We start from the raw sequence: 22,950 nt of genomic DNA, 5'->3' as shown, positions 1-22,950 counted from the left end.
GCCTCCACCTCTCAGGAAGGACCTCCAGCAAGAAGCGTCGGGGGCCTTGCCTCGTTGTCCTTTGAGGGGCGCAGGTTCCTCCAGCAGCTTTGGTGCTGGTCAGTTTTAGAAGATTCGGGACCTTCTGGTTCTGATGCCAATGTTCAATCCTAAACAAGCTCTGAACTGCAGTTCTGGTCTTCCTTATGCTTTTGTAATACTTTCTACTTCCTCAAACCATTTTTACAAACACTATCTTGTTTCATCTCTTAACAGCATGGTGGAGTACATAAGCCAAGAACTAGCCCTGTTCTGGCAGGTAAGGAAACAGGTTTGAGGTGGCCAAGTGACTTGTATGCTCACACAGGTAGCCTGGGAGCCTGGGGAGCTGCAGTCAGATCTGACAACTCCGGCAGTTCCCAGCGTGTGCCACTCAGCCCTGGGGCCTGCCGCAGAGCTGGGGATCCTGAACTTGAGAAAGTTCCAATAGGAAAGGTGGGGGGACCGCCCTGGATCGGTGCACAGAACGGGGAGAGGCTTCTTGAGAGGGGATGTGCTTCTGAGGTGGTAAGTCAGGCCAGGTCATCTGGGGAGTCCATGAGGGAAAGGAACAAGAAGAGGAAGAAGTCGGAGGGCAGGATTCAAAGAACCATGTTCTAAGATGGGCCTGGAAGACCCTTGTCCTTATAACTACATCTCTCCCAGTTTAGGGGAAATCAGCCCTTTGCAGGCTGTCTCAGGAGGAAGTGGGGAGGGTGAGGAAGAGGCTTAGCTATAGACCAGGCCGGCTGCCTCGTCCAACGCCCTGACCACACCTTCCCCACTCCCAGCCCCAGCCAGAGGAATGGACTCGGCTTCTCTTCCTGGGAGGGATTATCCTTAGGGAAGGACGTGGTGGCCACGAATGTCTTGGGGTCCCCTTCTCTGAGGAAAACGCTAACCTCAGACCCAGTGCCCCTCCTCTGCCAGCCCCTTCACTTGTGAGATGCTGGCTCCCTCTGCTGGCAGCTCCAGGAAGAGCAGAGTCCTTTGGCCTTAGGGAAGGCCTATGGTTAGGAGTCTTGGCTACTGTCTGGCCCTGGGGCCAAGGATGAAGCCTCTGCCCCTGACAGTGCTGACCCAGTATCACCTGAGGGCTATTGCTAGCTCTTAAGGGTAGGCAGAAACTCCCCCAGCCCAGCTGGAGCCTGCCAGAGAGGGGTCCGTGATCAGAGTAACGAAAGTCCTGAGTAGGAATCCAGGTGCCTCCGTTTAGCAGCTCTGTGCAAGAGGGGCTTCCAGGGTTGGAGGGTCCCCGGGGGGGGTGTTCCTATTTGCACTTTGTGCTCTCCTTAATTTGCCTGTGGCGTTGCCCTCAGCAGACCCATCACTGTGGCTGCAGGATTCCCTCCGGTCCTGGAAGTCCAGCCGAGGGGGTAAGGAGTGCCGACGCTTGTGGGCAGAGAGGGAGCAGGGGGGAGTGTGTAGAGGAGCCGGGCCACTGCCAGGCTAGTTTAGCAGGGGCCTTGGTGAACTTCTTTCAGGTGGAGTGACAGCACAGGAAATTCTGATTGTTCTAGGCAACAGGATAGGGGCGGGGGGGTTGCCTTGAGGAGCTTGTAAGGTTCCCTGGACCCAGATTTTCCCGTGTCAACCAGTTCTGTTACTTGGCAGCTCTGAGTTGCCCTAATGCACAGAAAGCCCGTGTCTAGACCAGACCACATGCTGATGCTGGGGGCTGTGGCTGGAGGGCGCTCCACCTGGAGCCACTGACGATGGGGGCCGTAGTCCTCTGGGGTGGGGGATGGCAGGTGGGAACCTGCTATTATGGCTGGGCCCTTTCCATGCCTCAGCTGCTTTGATCCCTCCTGACAGTCTCCTCATGCCCCAGCCTGAAGCAGGCAGCTCGGAGTGCTCCGTGGGCAGGAACCAGAGCCAGAGGGGCAGGGTTCTTCCCCACTGGCTGGAGGGCCCAGGAGGCTCCTACAGATTCCCATTCAAGCACCAGCTCATCACTGTAGCTGGTCAAGAGGGCAGGCAGGTTGGGGAAGGGGTGGGACAGGGACCTAGGTCCAGAGGCCGCAGGTCATTGGTCGGTCTGGGACAGGACCCCTGGCTCTGAGGTGAGCCCCCCCCCCCCGCACCGAGTACTCGGGGTCTGGCTGTCACACCTGCCCCTGACCAACCCACAGCGGAGGTCCCTCTCTCCTGGAAACTTTGGTTCTCTGTTTTCACCAACCTTGTCTTGTGGGGCTGGCCCTCCTTACAGCTCAATTGTGGAACTTCTAGAATTTCCCAATACACAAAGTCACTCCCTGTCCAGTGCCAGCCCACAAGCAGCCCCCAGAGCCTCAGGCATTGCCAAATGCTGGGTTTATTGGTCTGTTAACACCGAAGAGTATAGTTTCTGAGCCAAAAAACATACACACTCTGCTTCTCACAAAACCACTGAATCACTAAGGCAGGCACACAATGGCCGCCATGCTTGGTGGCAGCCAAGGACTCACCGACAACAGGGGTAGGCGATGGGGCGGCTGGCCCCCAGACCGGCTGTGCAGTGCCCAGGACAGGGGTGGGCTGGGGAGACTGTGCTGGATGCAGAAGGGCCGCGGGGCCCTTTCCCTGCTTCTCAAATGCAGGAAGTCTCTAGACCGAAGGGACTTTGCTGGACAGGCCCTGGCCCCTGTGGCAGAGTGGCCTCCTCGCCCCAGGGCAAAGCCCTAGCCTCAAGTGTTTAGGGGTGGAGGGGACGTGGGGACGGCAGAGCAAGCAGCGTGCCTAGGAGCTAGGCCCTTCTCAGCACCCCTGGGTGAGGCTCCTCCAAGGGCACTTCCGGGTCTCGCGGCCTCTCCGCACCCTCAGCAGCACGCAGCCGGCAGAGCTAGCCTTGCTTCTCACCAGGGACAAACAAGGGAGACCCAGGCATCCTCCCCTGCCCCCAGACCCAGGGACTTAGCAGGTGCCTGAGATGGGCGCCGGGCCTGTCCCTGAGAGGAGGCTATGAGAGGATATCCCCCCTTAAGAGCCACCCTGGGATTCCTCTGCAGAGGGAAATGCCCCCACCGCATTCCAGATCACCCGGCGGGCAAAAGCGTCACTTACACAGTTGTCAGGGAAGGGACTAATACGTAAAGCGAGAGCCAGGCGGTGAGAGGGGACCCGGGCAGGTGCACGTGGGCGCCCTGGGCGGGCCGGGCCAGGCTCACCGCGGCGGCCAGAGGCCGTGGCAGCGCCGCTGAGGTGGGCTGCTCCTGCACCCGTTCTGGCTGCCCCCACGGGGGCTGCGCTGGGCACAGGCACGCCGCCTGCCAAGGGACTCGAAGAAGAGGTACAGCACAGCGTCCCTTGGCCCACACGACCCGTGCCGGCTGGGGCCAGGCAGCTCCAGCCCTGTTAGCTCTCCTAGGAGAGGCCGAGGCTGCAGGCGACAGGGGGGCTATTCCCAGGTGTTGGAGAGGGGAGCAGAGTAGGTGTCCCCCAAGGCAGCCGCTCCCTGAGGCCAACCCGCCCCCTCCCTGCCCCTCCCCGGCCTGAGGCATCCAGGCCCCTGACTCGCCCCCTTCGCAGGGCCAGCACTGACCGGAGTCGGATCCCAGGCTCACAAGCACTTTTTTAGGAACTCAGGTGGGCAGGCGGGGCCGGCTGGGGGTCGGGCAGTCTCAGCAGTGCTGCCCTGCACCTCTCCCTGTGCGGCCCGGGGGACTGGAGCCCAGGCCCTAGTCGGCCGCTGCTTCCCGGCCGCAGCCCTCACTTGTTTTCTATGAGCATCTGCACCTTGTGGACGAGCTCCCGGGCAATCTGCAGGATCTCCTGGGCATCATGATGCTCAGCCCGTTCTGGGGGAAACACACAGACCCTGTGGGGTTGCTGGAGCGGGGCAGGAGTCTGGGAGAAGCCCGTGGCTGCCCACCCTACTGTTTCCACCTGCTTCCGGGGAAGGGAGCTCCTCCAACCCTGCCCAGGCCAGGAGTGGAGGCCCCCATGCCGCTGCTGGGGGCAGCCCAGATGGCCGGAGCAGCTCCTACCGTTGAAGAACTTGATGATATCGGTGAAGTCCATGTTGTTGTCCCGGATAATCTCACGGTAGGCCTCCACCAGGGCCAGGGCGATGAACAGGACAAAGTGCTCTGACGAGATGTGCCGGGCCGCCCAGATCACCTCCCACACGGCAAACACATCCTCATAGAGCAGCTCTGGGGATTGCAAGGGGCTAAGGCTGAGCCTGGCTCCCCACGGGTTTCTGGATGGAGCCAAAGGTGGAGACAGAGCTCCAGGGACCCAAGTCCTGGGATTCTCCCCATTACACACAGCCTAGTCCAAGAGGAGAGTTCCGGGCCCCAGGTCAAGACCCTGCCCTTCTCCTCGGTGACTGACTCCTTGCACACCGGGCTCGGGCCGACTTCACACCGGCATTCTTGTCAGCTGGAGCAGCTCTACTTGGACAGGCTTTGCTGCTTGAGAAGATTTGGTTTCAAAACAGTCCCCAAAACCACTGGCTTAGGGTGAATGTTGGCAGCACTTGGGAGTCACCGAAGGAGCTTTTAAAATTGTGGATGCCCAGGCAGCCAAGCTTCCTAAGCCTGGGGCTAGGTGGGGCCAAGGCGCTGGCGTTTCTAAAAGGCTCCCCAGGCGGTTCCAAAGTGCAGTTAGGGTTAGGAATCACTGACTCTGGCCGGGAGGGATCTCCCACGCCCTGACCACTAGCCCCACCATCCAACCCACACAGCTTACCTCTTTTAAAATCCAGCAAGAACCAACGGTAACAGAAGTAAAAGTGGGTGTAGTCTCCATTCTGATGCATCAGCTCGAACAGCTCTGAGTCCAGGATCTTACAGAAGTAAAGAAAGGGAGCGGGACTGAGCTGCCGCTGCCTCTCCCGGCCGCCCTTGCACTCGACTGGGCCCCTCGGCTGCACGGGCTGCCTGACATCGCTCCCAAGCCCCTCCAGTCTCCTTGGGTGGAGGCTGCGCTCTGCTGCCCCACCCGTCTCTCTGAGAGCTACTCTTTTTGGAATTGTGCCATTTTCTGGGTGTTTGATTCACTGTCAACCACACCGCTCACCAGAACTTTCATGAGCACAGTATTCACATGCTGACATTCCCCCTTGATCTGTAACATTGAAACATGGTTCTCAAATAAAAGACACTAAGCTTATATGGAGAGGGCATTGTTGGAACACTCCCTGGCCTCCTGTGGGCGATGGATGAGCCCAGTGGTGCTGGTCACGAGCCCACAGGCAGCTGCTGACCTCACCTGGATGAGGGAGCGCATGTTGGCAAAGTGGGTGTCCATGGCGCCCCCATTGGGGAAGTTCTGGCTCATCCTCTTCATGAGGTGGCTGAAACAGCTGTAGGCCAGCTGATCTGAGGGGAAACGGGAGTGAGGCTGGCAAGGCAGGTGACCCCAGGGCCTCACTTCACGGGGGGGTCCTGTGCCCAGAGGACAGGGCTGGCTTACACCCCCACCCTTCCAGACCTAGTGGGGGTCTTCTTTTCCTTTCTCCAGCTTGCGTCAGCCCAATCCCAACAGCACTGTGGGAATGCGCTCTACCGCCCGCTCCCCCACGCCCGGGCTCGGTCCCTCACCGTTGTCTAGGATGACCAGGAGAGGTGCCAGCAAGTCGCACATGCCCTGCACATAACCCACGTCCAGGTGCTCCCACACGTAGCTGAAATGTCGGTACACGGTCACTACGGGGGAATCCCTGGGGAGATCGTCCCTAGAGTAGCCTGCCACCCAGAAGTCAGCCTTTCCATGACGCTGAAATACTGGGAAGACCGTGGTCAACAGCCCACGACCTCTGTCCTCAAGGCCCTCAGGGAAAGAGACGGTGAACCGGCTGGGGCGAGGGCAATCGGCTAGGCTTCCTGGAGGAGTCTGGCTGACGCTGCGATGTGACAGACCTCGAAGAAGGAAGAGGGGTGGGGTGGGGGGCACGGCAGGGAAGGCGTTCCAGGCAGAGAGCGCCGAGTGGGATTCGGTGCGAGGGAGAGGAGCAGGGCCCCTGCCTCCCGCCCTGAACCCCGCCCCAGAGTAGCACCTGCACATGATGTCTCTGAGCCTCTCGAGGTTGGGGGGCGTGAAGTACCAGTAATTGCGGTCACAGCGCTGCACATCCTTGTCTATGCGGTGCAGATTTAAGGCCATAGTATCCAGTAATTCTATCTGAAAGAGTGGGGGGCCCTCAGGAGTGAGTGGGGGCTGGCAGGGATGCCTATATAACCAAGGGACTCTGAGAACAGAGCCCTCCGGGGATGCTGAGGGATGGGCCCAGTGCCCCCTACAGGACGGTCAGGGCGCCCCCCCACCTGCCACCCACCAGCCCCCGTCCGCAAGCCTTGGGGTGCCAGGAGGGCCTCTGGGGCTGGACAGTGCCCGGGGAACGTCCACGTACGGTGTAGGCAGCAGTGCACACGGCCACCAGCTCGGCCCCTGCCTCCAGCTCGCTGGCCCGCGAGGCCTTGTGTGGGCTGGCGTCCCGGGGCTCGGAGAAAGCGCCGGCCGCTGGGACCAGCCCGCTGGAGCCTTCCTCCCCACCGCCATCCTCCTCCTCGAAGCCCATGCTCTGCCCCTCATCTATGCTCGACTGGATGCCCGAGGTCACGGAGTAATTTCGAGAGGACGGCAGTCCCGAGTCGGGGGAGTCAAACTCCACGGACTGCTGCCGTCCTGCCACGGCGGTGCCTGGGGGCCCCGCTCCCAGCTCCTGCTCAGGCTCAGGTCTGCAATCTTCAGTGCCCGGGGGCTCTGGGGGCTCCAGGTCATCCACAGAGATAAATACCTGGTGGGGGTGAAGAGATGGTGGGGCTCACAGCCCTCCTCCAGCCCCTTCCCTCGGCTTGCTGTCTCCTTCCTGGGGTCCGAAGCAGGCCGCGTCACGGCCTCCACACTGCACCCCCACCAGCTTGCCAAGCCTCCCCTTCTGACCCACGCAGACAGCTGGAGAGCCATCAGGCTCCAGGCAAACAGGACAGCACCATCTTTAGCCCTATCCAGGCCCCCACCCCCACCCCAGCCCAGCCTCTCTCTGGGGCCAGAGAAAAAGCGGGAAGCACTCCAGGATTCCCGTGGCGGCCGCAGGGAAGGGCAACCGGAGGCTCAGACACCGGATGGCCAACGTGAGCCATGTGTAGTTCTACAAACACCCGAAGTCACAGGCTGCCTCAGGGCAGGAGAGTGGCGCACGACCGAAGGCCGCCACGAGCCCTGGTGAGGCTGCTAAGGCAGCCCGGCGGGTGGCAGCCTGGAGGTGTGAGGAGAACAAGTTCTTCCTATGTTCAGTACTGGCCGTTTAGCAGGAAAGACAGGAAACTTCTGCAGCAATTGCCTAATCAGTTACAGGAGCTTCACACACGCTCAGGAAGGGGGGTAAGAAGGGAAAGGTAACCTGTTCTAGATTTAAAACAGCCTGCCACTGTGGACAAGTCCTAGGGAAAAGAAAAGAGACACATGCAGATTGTTCTGTTTTTCTATTTGGACTACATAGGGAAAGGAACGCTAAAAGCCGTTTTCACTTTGGCAAGAAGCATGAAGCGCTGGGTTAGCATCAGGTAAGGCAGCACCGAGCCTCACGTCGGTGGCAGCAAGGAAAGCTACTGCTGCTCATGGGCTAAGCAGCGGGGGCGCTGGTATGGACTCAGGACGGCACAAAACCCAAAGCCAGAAAGAGGGAGCACGTTCACGAGTAGGGGAGTAAGAACAAGGCAGGTGGGAAGGAGCGCAAGGAATTCCCTTGGTAGTTAAGTCTTGTTCCAGCTTCAGTTCTCTGTTAGTGTAAGGATTTAGTAAAGTAACAAGAATAGACGTTATCTAGAGAGACAATTTTAAAGAAAAAAACATACAAGTTAATAAAAGAATATCCTTAAAACGGAAACTTCTTATCGTTTCTGGTTTGGCCCCGCAGCCGTGGTCTGGGACTCGCTGTTCATCTAAAGGCCAGGGTGATGCCGGAAGGACTACACAGGCTCTGAACTAGTGTATCAGTTCCACGTGGGGAGGGAGGACACCACGGTGGGAGGGGGATCCTGCCAGTAGGCGCCGACGGGGACCCTCTGAGTGCTGTCCTGGTCTCTGACCAACAAGCTCTCGGTGAAACCTCCACCGTCAGAGGATAGCAGAGCTGAGAGGGACACCAGGGCCCAGAGAAAAGAAGTCACCCATCTTACTGGCCGTGGACCTGGGACTCCAACCCTGGGCTGTCTGTTTCTAGCCTTGAGAGACCTCTCCCTGTAGGAAGGAGCGCCTCCCGAGATCCTGATACATCCTTCTTTCCCTGCTTGTCCATTAAACCAGAACACAGTGTACTATCTCATTTCATTCCTGCGACACTCAGAGATGGGGGCGGCAGGGGGGCCATCATTGGGCTTCTCAGCAGAAAATGAGACACAGACACATTAAGCCATATTCTCCCAGTGACTCCTACTAGAGTTCGGGCTGCTGCTCAGGACTCCGCTTTACTCCTATAAAACGCTGGTGGCCCCTGTCCCCGGCTCCCCCAGGTCCCGTCAGGCTCACGTCATTGCTGATGGTGGAATCTCGGTGGACGAGGCGCTGCACATGGCTGTCGATGCTGCTGCCCGAGGAGAACTTGGTGAATGGGGCCGGCTGAGCCTCCCGCTCCCGCTGCCTCACCACTGCCTCGCAGGCCTTCCACTCCGCCAGCACCCGCTTGTACCTTGCTGCCACTGCCGAGTCTGCCTGTCTCAGAGCACACCGTGACCATGGAGTGGGGGACCCCGGGGCCCAGCGGGGTGGGGCACGGTGGGGCTGCTCTGCTAATGCCTTCCTCCGCCGTTTCCTTCCGGCTGGGGCGGCGCCGGGGCTGCAGAGGCCCCTTCCTGGGGTCCCTAGGCCCAGCTCCCCAGCTCCCTGCCCCATGGGAGTACGGTCCCCTTACCTGCTCCATCTCTTTCTTGCTCATGCCAAACTTGTAGTGGCCAAGCAGAAAGGGCCAGACGTCCTTACGGATCTCATGCTCCACGCCTCCATAGTAAACTTGCCGTAGCAGCTCCAACTCCTTGTAGTTCTGAGGGACCCCGGAGGTAAAGACCATATAGCCCCCACGGTCACTGCAGCCCAGCTGGGCGACCCCATCAGCATCCCTCCCACGGAGTGCTGGGGCTGGGGACAATGATTCCGTCACTCCGCCGAAGCCCAGGCAAACCCTGCTTTGGGATGGGCACGGCCTCCCTGCCCCAGATTACAGCTGGATGAGATCCAGTTCAACCTCCTTCCCTTCCAGGATTGGCAACGGAGCCCAGAGAGATGCAGAGATTTGCCCAGAATAACGTGGACGCACACTAGAACCAGCCCAGCCCCCTTCCCATGGAAACCCACAGACCCAGCTGTCTGAGATTCTACCATGACCTGGGCCACCCCAAGGCCATCAGTCCCGACCTCTATGACATTCTACTTGAATGCCCATCTGGTGTAGGAGAGCTGCTCCGGGGGCAGGCTGCCCCTTACTCGCTGCTGCTCCCCCGCGTCCCACCAGCCCCTTGACCCAGCCTCCGGCCCTGGCTCCCCAGAGTGTGCACCTTTTCGTCCTTCTGATACTTGCTCCACACGTCCTTGGTGAGGCCCCCTGAGGCCCCCGGGGGCCGGGCAGGAGGGATGATGTGGTGACGCACCAGTGCTGACAGATGGGTCCGCACCGTGGACAGGTGGCGGCAGTAGGCCAGCCCTGTGGGGGGGGGGGAGCCAGGACCCACAGCAATGGTACCTCCCCCAGCTCCCACCCCTCTCGGCCCCACCCCACCCTACACTCACAGCCATAGAAGGCCCGGGCCACAATCTGCCTCTTCATGCTCTCACACAGCAACCTGAGGGGCAACCTGTGGAAATAACCTGGCTCAGAGGGGAGGGGCTACGGCCCCTCTGGTGGGAGGAGGTTGAGAGAGAAGGACATTCTGGCCTGGGGGCAGGTAAGGTGCTCGGGCGGTGTGAGCAGGATCCACAGCCCCGCAGCACCTCTGCGGGCTCCCTGTGTCTGTCAGTCACCCTGAGGAGACCTGCTGGGGACCTAACCCGGCCCCCAACCACCCAAGGGACTTTGGGCAACTAACTTCACTTCGTGTTAGTGAACCTTGGTTTCCTCATGTGAAAATGGAGAGAACCATCTCAGGGTCACGAGGAGTAGCAGGCCAAAAATGAAGTTAAGAGGTAAAAGAGAAGAGCCCTGGCATCAGGCGCTGGCTAGGACCCTCACACCAGGGCCGTTCATACGCCATTCCTGGCACATGGCAGATGCCCAGATACCTGGTGTGTGTCCTCATATGTATAGCCTGAGGGCAGCATCCGTGTCCACACTGGGAAGGAGAGCTCCCGTGTACTGAGTACCTACTATGTGCTGGGCACAGCTCTGGGCGCTCACTGAGTCACACACCTCATTTAGTCCTCACCAGTACCTTAGGAAGCAGGTGGTATTATTCCCATTTTACAGATGAGGAAACTGAGGCTCAGAAACATAGAGGCTCACAGAGACTCAGTAACTTGTCAAAGTCACATAGGTAGCAGAAGGGAAATTGAACCCAGGTCTGTCCAACTTGAGGCCACCCTGTCAGACAAGTGCCACAGCCCCTCAGGGCAGAATGCGCACAGGCAGACCCAGGCGCAGGGAGCTGGTGTTCTGGGCCCTGCCCACTCACCGGTCGGGGACACAGCTGCAGCGGCTGGGGGTGGCATATGGGGAGCTGCGGGTAGAGCAGAAGAGGCAGGAGGAGCCCTGGCTGCACAGGGACTCCAGGTGCCAGGCTGGCAGGCTGGGCCCAAAGCCCTGCATTTCGATCATGTCACCAGCATCTGAGGACAGGAAGGGGGCCATGGTCAGGGCCTGGCAGGCCTCCGCCCCACAAGCACCTGTAGCATGCCCACCTCTGTGCCCAGAGCTGCAGCATGAAGTTACCCACTGGTACCAAACCACCAAGGTGGCACCTGCCTGGTCCAGAGCCCAAAGATGGAAATGGTGGAAAGAGAGGCTGCCTGACACTTCCCACCCTCCAGCTAGTCTTTCTGCATGTGATAAAATACTTGGACTGAGTTGTGGATACTTGTGTCTGTTCTCTCCATCTTGCTATCAGCAATGGAAGGAGCACTTGCTTTTCTAGAGGGAGGAGGAAGAAAGAACAACAAAAGCCTAAGCTCTCTAAAACGCCGCCAGCTGGCTTGGCCCTCGATGGTGCAGCCTGGTCCTCCTGGACAGACTCTGAGATGGGCAGGAAGGTGCGTGGTATGCTGCAATGCTTTGAACCTCTCCACATCAGGAGTCTCCACTGTTCAACGCTCCTGAGGATCCCAGAGCCACTTGTCCCGGTCATCAGACCTTGCCCCTCTGAGGGTTCTAGACCCTGTCACAGGTTAAGGAGGAGCAGTGCTCCCCGACCCAGCCCAGGTGCCCTTCCTGCCAACTCACATGGGTTCTTCCTGAGTTCTCCACCCTCACCCTGCCTGACTGCATTTAGCATGGTGGTCTCCTCCAACCACACAGGTGAGCTGGCAGGAAGGGCAAAAGTCCCAGTGCTGTCAGGCCACTGTGGGGGCGGTGCTGGGCACCTCGCTCCCCCACCCAGAAGGAGGTGCCCGCTGCAGCCTCAGAAGATGCCTCCTCGGACACACCTACCCCACCAGTGGATGGAGCCTTCTCAGCCAGCCCAGCTGGTCTGAGTCAGAATTCGAGACCCTTGAGAGTTCCTAGGACCCAAGTGGAGCAGGACACTGCCCACAGGGGACTCTGGCAGGTCCAGTGAGTCACAAAGACGAAGCAAAGTAAGGGCAGAAAACGTAAGGACCAGGAGATGACACCAGGAGGGAAGGGGAGAGCAGAGAAGAGGGAAGAAGGAGGAATGAGAGCTGTATGTGTGAAGGAGAGGCTTTTCTCAAACAGCATTTTGTCGTACGAATCATAGCCTGGGCCCTGGCTTGCTAGGAGTCTGAAGCAGACCTGGGCCCAGTTTTTGTCAGAGCCAGACTCCAGCTCTGGATGTGCCTTGGTGGGGAGGGCTGAGCTGAGCCCCCTCCAGTCCCCTCAGGGGATGCCCTTTCTTGGCCTGAGACGCTCTTTCTCAGACCCACCGCTGGGGTTTTTGTAGGTATCTGGCCCTTCAGCTCCACCAGGAGGCAAATTAAGGGAATATACGTGGTGTGGAGGGGCTGCGGCTCTGGGAGTGAGGAGTTGCAAGCCATGCCCAAAACTGGGAAGAAGAGGGAGGGGACAAATGCAGGTGGGGTGGGGCAGGAGCCCAGCTCATGCCCCTGCAACAGGCAGGAGAGAGGCCAGTCATGGGAGGGGGGTTTGGGAACAGGCCCAGCCAGGCAGGCAGCAGGCAACAGGCGGGCAGGCGGGGGGGTGGGGGGGGAGGGGGTACGACAGGTGCAGAGGATGAACGGTGGGCACATAGGGAAACAAGCTCACGCCCAGAAAGTAGGGCCCAACTGAGGCAAGACTCCTGGGTCAATGCTCTTCACCTTAATTCTCCAGGAAGGAGCTGAGCCAGCCAGCATTGAACACTGCATCTCTGAATTAACCCAGTGCAGACAGCTGGAGCTCTGGAGTGACTGGGTGAGGGGCAGCAGGCTGGACATGGGGGGAGTGGGGGGATCTGCTGGGCCAGCTTTGACTCTGACTCTCTCCTCTGAGCATGAGGAAAGTTTGAAGCAAAAATGATCAGGGTGGTTGAACCCCACAGCCCCTAAGACTCCGAGTGAAAGGTGCCTGGCCTGGAGCAGAATTAGAGTGAACAGCATCTCTGTTCTGTGGGGAGGTAGCAGGAAAAGGAGGAGAGGTGGGGGGAGGGAGAGGAGAGTCTGGACACCCGCCACTTGATTCACATGCACAAGTCAAGCATGTGGCAGGCCTGAAAAGCAACGGCTAGTAGAACGGACTCAACAGTGTTGTCATTATGGACTGGGGTGGAGGTGGGGGCTCCCACATCAAATCCCCAACCACCTGCCAATTCTCCTCTCAGGTCTCCTCTCCTTTCCCCAAGTACTGGGGGCCCAGGGGCTGTATATTGGGTTGGTCAGGTTCCCGAGTTCCCCGAGTGGAAGCCCAGATAAGCCCCAAGGCCTCTGGACTCCATGGGCACGGGGGCTTCTCTGACCCTGGAGGCCTCGGCCCTAAGACTAGTCGGGGGTTGGGCTTCCTAGTGCCAAGTCTGCCAAGACAGGGGCTCTGTTGGGACCCCCAGCCTCCAGCCTGATATCAGTTCATGCAGTAAGAAAGGGATCCCTGTCCTTCCTGACTCAGCCTTCCTACACTGCTCCAAGTCCCTTAACCTGTAAATAAGCATCAGTCCCGAGCCCAGGTTTGCAAGGAGTCAGACGGCAGGCTGTGTGCAGACAAATTCAGAAGTGAGGCTCCCCTGGACTCCCGCCCAAGGGGGCCTGTGGGTCCTGCCAGGAGGGCTACGAGGGAGGCAAGGCACAAGGGCAGGCATGTGGTAGGTGGGGGCAGCTGCTAGGGCTGTGCTGAGGGTGTGCTAGATGTGTGCTAGGCCACAGACTTAGTTTCCCAGGGAGTGGGCGGGACAGGGGACCTCATTGCTGATTTGGTGGCTGGGCTAAGGAACTGGGCTGTTTGGCAGAAGTTTGTGGAAGCGTAAGGGGAGTGTCACATATTCTTAGATACCCTCTGTAGGGGCAGGAAAAGGGGAGAAGAAATTAATTCTGTGGCATGGGAATGGGTGGGGACAGGGAAGTTCCCTTAAGCTCCAAGAAAGCTGGCTCCAGCCCCTTCATAACCAATTTTCCCTTGAGCATCTGGCCTAGACTTCTCAGGTCCCCTGGCCGATCGCTCTCTATAAAGAGTAGGGTTCTCCTCCTCTACCAACCTATCTCTGTGCTAAGAAGGATGGGTGGTGGACAGAGGGACCAATGTGGAGGAACTCGGCACTGTGCCGGGTCATTTACAATGAAGGGACCTCCTCTGTAATCATGGACTCTGAGGTCTGCGAGGGTGGGAAACACCTGTTTTAGACCTCCGGCACATTTATTTCTAGATTTCATGCTCCAGGCAGTATCTGCTAGAGCCGTCAGCCCTGCTGAGTAAACCCAGCCCTGGGTCTCTTTCCATGGTGGCTCCAACACCTCACCTGAGCCACAGGACTCATTCGTGTGAGCTGTCCAGCCCCCATCCCTGCCCGGGAGGGGCCTGAACCTCTATCCTGTTTCTGTTAAGTCAGAAGTCAGAGGTCCAGGGCCGGGAGGCCAGTCTTCCCAGCCAGCAGGGGAGAAAGAAAGAGACAATGCCGCAGCTTGGCCAGCACGGCCCCCAGGAGTGGGTGTAGTGCTTGGAAAGACACTCGAGGTTCCCCAGAGGCGACCAGATAGTCACATCTTCCTACCAGAGGATCCTCACTCTCAGGCATGAAGCCCTCTCCCTTCCAGACTCACTGGGGAGCCCCGAGCCCCCTGCTCTTTGTACCATCCCCTCTTCTTGCCAGCGCCTCTTTCCGCCCTCCCTGACCTGCCTCCTGATGGGGGACCACCCCAGTCCCATAATGCCAACACTGCCGTCCGAGCCCCTGCGGTGGGTGGCAGGTGGGCCAGGGGATGGGGCAGGGCAGGGGCGGGGCAGGGATAAAAACCTTTCATCGGATTGGGAGCTGTGAGGTTCCGCGAGCAGATCATTGAGAGCATCGCGTGCAGTTTATCCTCCTCTTCCTCATCATCGTCCACCGAGGCCGCGCGGCTGGCCGCTAGGTGGTGGTAGTTAATAGTGACTGCTCAAAGAGAACAGCGAGAGAGGCAGAGGCATGAGGACCTGGTCCTGGCAGGAGGCACCAGACTCCCTCCTTACAAGGAGGGGACCAGGGTCTGGGTCGCCTCAAACCTGCTGGGCACTGAGAACGGGCTTGGGGGACCGAGAGCTGTCTGGATGACTTACGGGGGAGAGTGTGGAAGAGAGTGAGGGGAAGACGGCAGCTCCAGAGCTCCCCTGGAGGAGGCCCTGTCCAGGAAGAGCAGCAGATGGAGAGCTGACGGGGGGAGTAAGGGGAGTGAAAGACAGGGACCAGTGGGGACAGGCAGGCGGCTCAGGAGCTCCCTAGCCCTGGCCAAAGCAGGGCACGACTATTGGCAGACGGATCCCGATCGTTCTTCAGCTCACATCAGAGTCAGGCTGAAGCAAATCTGCAGGTTACCCCAAATCCCCCTCCTCAGACGTGAACCCCAACCTCCTCAAGGTCTGCCCAGCGCTGCACTTGAGCAGAGCCTCAGTCACTCCGCCAGATTCCACCTCCCAGGGCCCCGGCTCGCCCTCTGGGGGTGCAGTCCTTGAAGCAAAGTGACCAGAACTGGGAGATGCCAAGGCTTAAAGAGGGGACGTGGAGACTGAGTCATCTCAGCCGCACAGCAGCCCAGGATTAAATGCCAGCTTTGCAAACACATTCTGACACAAGGCACGGCTCCTAGTTAGGCACCTCTGGGAGCGGGACCGCCGCGGCTTGGGCCCATCAGTCCTGCTGGGGCCATCTGGGCTATGGCTGTGTGCTTGCCGTCTCGGTTGTCCGTCTGCTAGGACAGAGACAACTCCCTGACAACTTCTGGCACCAGTTAGGAAATTTAGGGAGCAGGTGGTTCAGTTGGCAATAAATGCTCTGTGCTGGTAAATCCCCGGACCTCACCCCCAAGACCGGGGACTCTGGCCCTGAGAAACCTATAAGGGGCAATGGCACTCACACCAGAAAGGGAAATCCGGTGTTGGCGGATACCTACCCACAGGCCCCATGGACCCAAAGGTGTGCATTCAGGTGCGGCAGGACCCATGAGAGCCAAGCCATCTCTCAGCACCCCCCAGTCCCCAAGGTCTCCCGGCCAGCTCCAAGTTTCACCTTCTTCAGGTGCCCCCCTACTCCAGCTAAAGCTCCTCTGACCAGTAGCTGGTCCGAGGAGGGCTCTGGCTCTAGGGGAGTCAGTGAACAATTTGCACCATGCAAAAAGAAGCACTGACCCTGCACCCAGGCTGCCTTGTGGAGGTCAGGCCGTGGGCCAGGGAGGAATGGAGTTCTCCAACTTCTCTTTATCTAGTCTCACCACATTTTTTTTTTCTTGGGCCAGGGCTGGAAAGGCTAAGAGAATACTGTACGATATTGGCTGAGCCAAGAATCTTGGGGTGACGAGGTGGGGGAAGACAGGTAGGTAGAAGAGAGGCAGCAGCTTCTCAGAGGGATGATCTGCAGGGGAAGGTCTGGTGAGAGGCTGAGTAATGAACCGCTCCTCTCCACCTGGCCTGGTCAGTGAGTGGACCCTGCCTGCCACGCCTCCTGGGTTAACACTGCACTCCCCTGCCTCCTTGAGCATCTTTCTCGCTTCCTCCATGGATGAAGCTTGAGACACTCACTGTGCTCGTGCCTGTGGCCGGGGTAAATGATCCGGAACACGTAGTCTGTGGCCCACCCGGTGCCCATCTCCTCCACATCCACGGTCCGTATGCTGCTGCGTTTCCGTAGCTTGGGGAACACTTTCCCCTATGGAGGGAAGGGTGGGTGGTCGGCCTGTTCAGGGCAGTGTCTGATCCAAGGTCCCACCCAAGGCAGCCACTAAGAACTCCATGTGGGGAAAGGAAGGACGTGAGCAGAGAACCCCCCTCACACATCCCTTTACTCAGAGTTTCCCAAGCCCTGAGGTACCTTCCCCTGCTGGGTCCAGAGTGGGGGCTCTAGCTGGCCTCGGGGCAGCAGCCCATTCTCCAGGCAGGACAGAAAGGACAGCAGGTGTCCTCCCTGTGGGAAGTGCAGCGGTGGCCTCTGGATGCCATCCTGGCTCACCAGCACGAGCGTGCCGCCGCTCTCTGTGGGGTGTACACGGGTGAGTGAGGCTAGGCCTCCCTGAGACCCCTTGGTCATCACCACAGCCCAGTCAGCCAGGCCTCCCAACTGGGTGCATGGGCACGACAGGAGGAGGACAAGACATCCAATGGGCCGTGCACGGTATGTGGCCGGGAGAGGGCAGTCTCTCTCTCTCCTCAACCCTGTGCCCAGGACAAGGGAGGCTCACTTTGCTGGTGGCAGTGGATGCAGACGATCTGACTGAGGGGAACAACCAGGGCATAGTCCCAGTAAACGCTGGAAAGGAACCAGATCGATGTCACTGTGTTGCAAGGCCTGTCATCCCGCTTTCTTCATTTCCCACCACCAAAACCTGTAAAACGACCCTGAAGACAGGAGGACCGTGCCGAGAAGTGACCTCAGCCAGCCATGTCCGTCTGGGCCCCTGCTGTCATGGCACAGAGCCTGGCAGTCTCAGCTGCCTAAAGCTTGGCTCAGGCAAACCTCTTCATGCCCAGCCTGGCTTGATCTTAGAGAGCTTGGGAATCTCTCCAGGCAGCCTATTCCTGCAATTCTTGGCATCGGGATAAGGAGTGAGTCCTGCCTCCTGGAGCAAGCGGCGTCTGTCCACCCCCCTGCCTGGAGTCCCAGAGCCCCCACCTTTTCTCCAACTCGGAGTCCCCCAGAGTCCCGTTCATGAGCTGGTTGGGGGTCCACTTCAGAGTTAGGCTCTCTGCAGACTGGTGCAGGGAGAGGTAGCCAGGGACGGCCTCCATGTCCTCCTTCTATGGGGAGGAGACACAGCAGAAGGCAGAGGTGACAAGGTGCTGAGGCTCCCAGGAGAGGCCTATGAGACATAAGCTCCCAGCGGGAGCTGGGGAGCCTGAGCTAGTAGTCACAGGATCCTGGAGTGGAGGCCAGGAGGAAGGACGGGAGAACATGAGCCACACGCAGATGTGGGAATCTCCTCTCCCCGGCTGGCCTCGTGCTACTGGCCCTGTCCTGTCAGCCTCCCGGACGCCAGGTATTTCCTGGGCCAGCCGTACCCAAGCCAGGTGTTCACCCTGCCTGCCGCTTGCCATTCCCACCTTTGGACAGCCTGGTTCTCAGCAAGCAGGGCAGATGCTAACTAACTGAGTTGGCTCCTGCCAACTCAAGGCTGGGCACGAGGCATGTGAAACTGTGAAGTGAGGGGTAGGGCCCTTCTCCCCCCTTCTCTCTAGTCAAGCCTCTGAGGAAGGGGACTTTCCAGTCAGGGGAAAGTTCCAGTCCTGGGCCTTTCAGAAGAGGGAGAGGGGGTGGGCAATAAGTTCGCTTACCGGCTGCACCAGCACGTTGTTCTTGCCATAGAGCAGGCGTGTCCTGGAATTCTGGTGCAGGGACTCCACATACTCGCGGGCGCAGGCAGCCAGCCTGTCTTCTGACGCACTGCCACTTGAATGCCGCTTCCGAATCTGGGCAGAAAGGCACAGCTCAGGGCCCAGCCCTGTGAAATCCGCCTCAGACAACCTGAGGCCTCCACGCAGAGCCTCTCTACCTGACCCAGGGGTCCATTCTGTCCGGGGTCTGCTCTCGGCCGCCCTCTGCTCTCCAGCCATGGACCAGTGATGGGCTCCTGGCATTTATATAAGTGCCAGCAGGGATAAATGGCTCTCCTGAGGTAGCCACGACCTTGGTGCATCTCTAAGGTCCAGCCTGTGTCTGCAAGGAACATGGAGGCCAAGCTGCCCTTCCCTACAGGCCCATGGGCATAGCCTGGATAAGTATAAGGGGTGGGGAGAGGGATACCTACTCCTAGGGCTGGGCGCTTTGCAGGGGAGTCCTGGCGACTGGGGGGACCCCGGATACGGTGCCTCTGGACCAGCTCATCAGCAGAGGGGTCAGTCCAGTAGTGATCAGCTGTCTTGAGCTTGGTGTACTCCAAGGCACAGGGTCCCACTGTGAAGACAGGGACAGTTAGCACAGATGGTGCCCCCTCAGCACCTGCCCCTCAGCCCCCACTGGCCCAGCACGGGCCTCTCTGCTCTCAGCTCACCTAGAAGAGAGGCCAAGATGGGGCCAAACACAGGATCTGCCAGTAAAGCCTCCTTCTCGTAGTACTTGCTGCCAGGGGGAGAGACAGACTCATTCCAGGGCAATCAAGCCCACCAAGTACGGACATCCCCACAAAGACCCTTTCGTGTGAGTCACTAAGAAGAAATGAGTCCACAAGGACTGAGCTTTGGAGGGTGCCCTGTGTGGTCTATGCTTTCCGGGTGCTAGAGGGGAAGACGGGCATGCCTATACACTGTTGGGGACAATCACGCATGCTGAGGGGGAGGGCTGAAGGACTGCTCAGGAGGTGAGCCCCAGGGAGGGGCTGCTTGGGGGATGGGGCAGTCACCTGCAGTTCTCCACCAGGTACTGCATGACCCTGTCCAACACTTTCTCGATGAGCGCTGTGCGCACCCATATGTGCTTTAAGGCCTGTAGGCTGAGAGCTGGGCCCTTCCCGCTGGCAGAGCCCTGTCTCCGCAGGGCATCCTGGTTGCCTGCTAAGGGTTTCCTGCAAAGAGAGGGTGGGCTTCAGGAGTGGAGGGCCTGGGAGTAAGCCCCAGATAGGTGGTGTTAGGAGCAGAGTTTGGTGCCACAAGAACCCAGAGGACTGACTAAGATGAGGGGTTGAAGTGGGGCCTTGTGTCCAAAAGGAGCCAACCCCCCACCCTTAGGCTGGTCTCTCACCCAAGGGACCCTGCAAGAAATGAGCCCAGGAAGCCAACCTGGGAGGGAGCAAATGACAAGTGCAAAGAGCAGAAGGGAGTGATGGCAGGAGCTGGCCCAGGACTCACCTGCCCTCTACTTGTTGCTGCAGCTCCTGTACCTTGTGGCAAATCTCCCCAGCCACTGGGCATGTCTTTCCCACCTTGGTGAACAGGGCCGCCATCTTGTCACTGCGCAGGAAGCCCGCAGCACGGCGTCTCAGCTGATGTAGGAGGCAAGCCTCCACTGCACCTGAGCCACAAAGAAAACCAGCACCTGAGCCTGGGCACAAGGGGGAAAGGGAGAAACACTCCTCTTCCAGGAGTGGGAGGAGGAGGGAGAGGTTGGGAGGAGGGGGAGAGGTTTCAGTCAGAGGCAGGCCAGGGAGGACCTGCAGGGGCTGACATGCCATACCATCCCTCGCCTGGTGGGCACATGCCTCCTGTGTGCAGCACTGCCCCGGCACTGTGAGGACCAAAGCTGCCAGTTCCAGTGGCTCCTCCCCCCGCCCACGAGGGCAAGCATGGACAGCACCGACAGGACAGGCGATGCAGGGAGCACACGACCCAGCAGCCCTCCCGGAAAGCATGGATGATGTGGTTGCTAAGGAACAGGGCTATGGGAAGGAGGTGAAATATGGATGAGGCCACTACAGAGATCAGACCCAACAGCGGCTCCTGAATTATTGATGAGCCCTGCAGCCGAGAGAGATTTCTATTTCCCATGCTGGGAGGATTTCCCTTCACTCATTTATGTGTTTAGGGGTTAGGCTTATACTCTCCATCTGGATCCTGCAGGGAGGAAAGGACTTTGGGGGGAAAGGGTGGGGAGTTGCCCCAGCCATGTGTAGAGTCTAAAAATATTAGTATGTATGGGCGGGGGGGTGCTCGGCCATTATGAGGGAAAGGCCCAGAAAGGGGAAGGGAGTTGATCACAGTCATGGAGTGGCAGAGCCAGAACCATGACCCAGGACCTCAAACCCTGGCCCAGTCCCTTTCACTTCCTCCAGGTGTGTTGGGGGGCCCGCAGGTGGGAGGAGGAGCGCTCCCCTCATGTCACAGGTGCTCTTTCTATACGGATTGACAACAGTGCTCTGCCGGAGATCGGAGTCAGAACAGGGTCTGGAGCTTAGCACGGCCACTCACCACCCTGGGAAACGTGGGGGAAAACACTCTGAGCCTGTTTTCATCTACAAAATGGGGCTACTTCTCAGGACTGGCATGAAACGTTGCATGGGACGAACGGGGTAAACTCCATGCACAAGTCTGGCTCCCAGAAAGCACTCCGTCCTTGTTGGTTCCCGAGTCCTCAGCCCTTCTGGGCGAGATCCTGTTCCACAGTTAACCTGCAAGGGCTGCGTTTTTGCAAGACCTCTCCCTGGCAGGAAGAGGATAGGGGGGCCACAGGCTGCCCAGGGGTGGGTGGAGATGCCGCTCTCTCAGGAAGACGGGAACTAAGGCCCCATCAACTTGACTGTGACTAGTGTTGTTAGAATATGAAGCCTGGCCTCAGGAAATAACCACTTTCCCAGGCTCTCACCTGGTTTTTGTTCTCATTTTCAGTAACTGACAGGCAGTCACTGCTGTCCTTAGGAGTTTTGTCTGGGGGCACCTGGGTGGCTCAGTCGTTAAGCATCTGCCTTCGGTTCAGGTCATGATCCCAGGGTCCTGGGATCGAGCCCCACATCGGGCTCCCTGCTCCACGGGAAGCCTGCTTCTCCCTCTCCCACTCCCCCTGCTTGTGTTCCTGCTCTCGCTGTGTCTCTGTCAAATAAATAAATAAAACCTTTAAAAAAAAGAGTTTTGTCTGGCCCTCTCTGGTACTGAAGTCAAGAAGTTGGAAAGAATCCCGGGGACTGACCTGGATGCTGGACCAGGTAAGAGCATCCCAAGGGAGGGGAAACAAGGCAGGACCCTCCCTCTTCTAGGAGCTTCCTGCTGGGCTCTTCCCTGCTCAGGCCTCAGAGGACTTTATTTTACAAGGCCCAGCTTTTCCCTCACAGCATGTTCACACATGTATGTGCACAAGTGTATACAGATATACCTCCACATATCATGTGTGTATGGGGCATGTGGGGGAATCTCTACTTGTGTCCACATACTCCACTCCATGACTGTCCCCTTGGTCCCTGGAGGTCCTGGGTGGCCCTGTGACGTACAGGTGAGTGAGTCCCAGTCACTTGGTCCTGGGGTTGCAGCACCTGTAGGAAAGTGGTGGCCATTTCCTGGGATTGCACTCCCCGTTCAGAGTGGGAGAGAAGCAGCACTGAACACGGCCAGAGTGGCAGGAGGTGGCACCAGTCCTGGAGGGAATCATGTGCCTCAGTGATGTGACTAATTGCTGGCATAATGAGCCATTAGCCTTCCCAGCTTCCCCAGGAGATTGCAAATGCAGCCAGGCTGGGGAGCCTGGGAATGGTGGGTAGTAGCGCTCCCATCCCGCCTGGCCTCCCCCACACTCTCAGGCAGCCTATGAGTACAGGCATTAGGGTTCTCTGGGGTGAGCAGAGGCATCCCTCAGCAATTACAGCAAATAGAGAATATCAAGAGAAGCCCAAGCATCATGCCCAGTACCATCCTGCTCACCCCATAGCCCCTAAGTTCCTTCTGTGAAATGTAGGCAAGGTGCCAGGCAATGTCTGAGGAAGGAGAAATCTTTACCTTCCAAGCAACGTAAACAACCCTCTGTGCCAGGTATTCTTAACCCAGTTCCAAGGGCTCCTTGGCCAGTGACTGTTCAAACTATCCTTGTCCTTCCCCATTCCCACAGGGCTGTCTGCCCCTTAGTCCTCCGAAAGTCAGCATATGCAATGAAAAATACTGCGTGCAGCATGTAGAGAAAATAGTAATAACAATAACACTAATAATAATTGAGAACTACTATCCTAAGAGGAAAATCATTGGTGTGCTCCAGCATGCTTACCTGAGTGTTTTTCTGGATAAAGTATCTATGATTTTTAGCTTCTAAAAGGGGTACTTGATCCCCAAAAGCTTTAGAATCCTTGCTCTAAGACTTTTGGGTTGAGCTGAACCACAGACAGTTACACTGGTCAAAACTCAGAGGTGCAAGTATAAAGACTCTCCCTGCCCCACAATGTACAGTGAACACCACTCAGAACTCAGTTGCAGCGCCATCAGCAATGAGGTCCAATTCTCTCGCTGCCCTTGCTCCCCAGGGAGGGCCTCTCACAGACTGTCAAGCACTCCTTCCCAGGAGAAACCATCCAGAGGCCCATGCCTCGCCTTTCCTGACCGAACCAGAGCACCAAGCAGAACTCCAGCACCTTATTCCGCTTTCTGCCCCAGACTGCCACCATGACCCCTCCCCAGGGTAGAAGGCTGTGGCAGGAGATGGTCATCATGGCTTAAGCACCAAGTCAACCCATCCCATCCTCCTTCTATTTTTTTTTAAAAGATATTATTTATTTATTTGTCAGAGACAGAGAGACAGAGACAGAGAGAGAGAGAGGAAGAGCACAAGCAGGGGGAGG

The 22,950-nt window shown here is 58.4% G+C and overlaps 1 protein-coding gene across 10 annotated transcripts in view; it reads right to left on the bottom strand.

The window, feature by feature from the left end:
- The window catches only part of SGSM2 (small G protein signaling modulator 2), a 43,755-nt gene that overhangs the window by 7,395 nt on the left and 13,410 nt on the right, over positions 1–22,950 (bottom strand). Inside the window, exons 3-24 of one of the 10 annotated variants that reach the window (XM_081806076.1) lie at positions 19,550–19,712; positions 19,105–19,266; positions 18,757–18,824; positions 18,514–18,659; positions 18,041–18,175; positions 17,382–17,506; positions 16,951–17,018; positions 16,584–16,744; positions 16,295–16,421; positions 14,541–14,675; positions 10,605–10,758; positions 9,727–9,791; positions 9,495–9,640; positions 8,855–8,983; positions 8,473–8,655; positions 6,353–6,739; positions 5,999–6,123; positions 5,544–5,626; positions 5,212–5,321; positions 4,690–4,786; positions 3,984–4,151; positions 7–1,534 (exon numbers count right to left, since the gene is read on the bottom strand). In XM_081806076.1, coding sequence (XP_081662202.1) covers positions 1,473–1,534; positions 3,984–4,151; positions 4,690–4,786; positions 5,212–5,321; positions 5,544–5,626; positions 5,999–6,123; positions 6,353–6,739; positions 8,473–8,655; positions 8,855–8,983; positions 9,495–9,640; positions 9,727–9,791; positions 10,605–10,758; positions 14,541–14,675; positions 16,295–16,421; positions 16,584–16,744; positions 16,951–17,018; positions 17,382–17,506; positions 18,041–18,175; positions 18,514–18,659; positions 18,757–18,824; positions 19,105–19,266; positions 19,550–19,712 — 2,999 coding nt within the window. In that variant the 3' untranslated portion in view covers positions 7–1,472. The other 9 variants (XM_081806075.1, XM_081806078.1, XM_081806077.1 and 6 more) reach the window with 9 other exon arrangements.

The sequence above is a fragment of the Leptonychotes weddellii genome, chromosome 15, assembly GCF_054177405.1.
Source record: "Leptonychotes weddellii isolate Sample4059 chromosome 15, ASM5417740v2, whole genome shotgun sequence".
Classification (NCBI taxonomy): Eukaryota; Metazoa; Chordata; class Mammalia; order Carnivora; family Phocidae; genus Leptonychotes; species Leptonychotes weddellii.
This window is presented reverse-complemented; position numbering and strand designations above follow the sequence as displayed.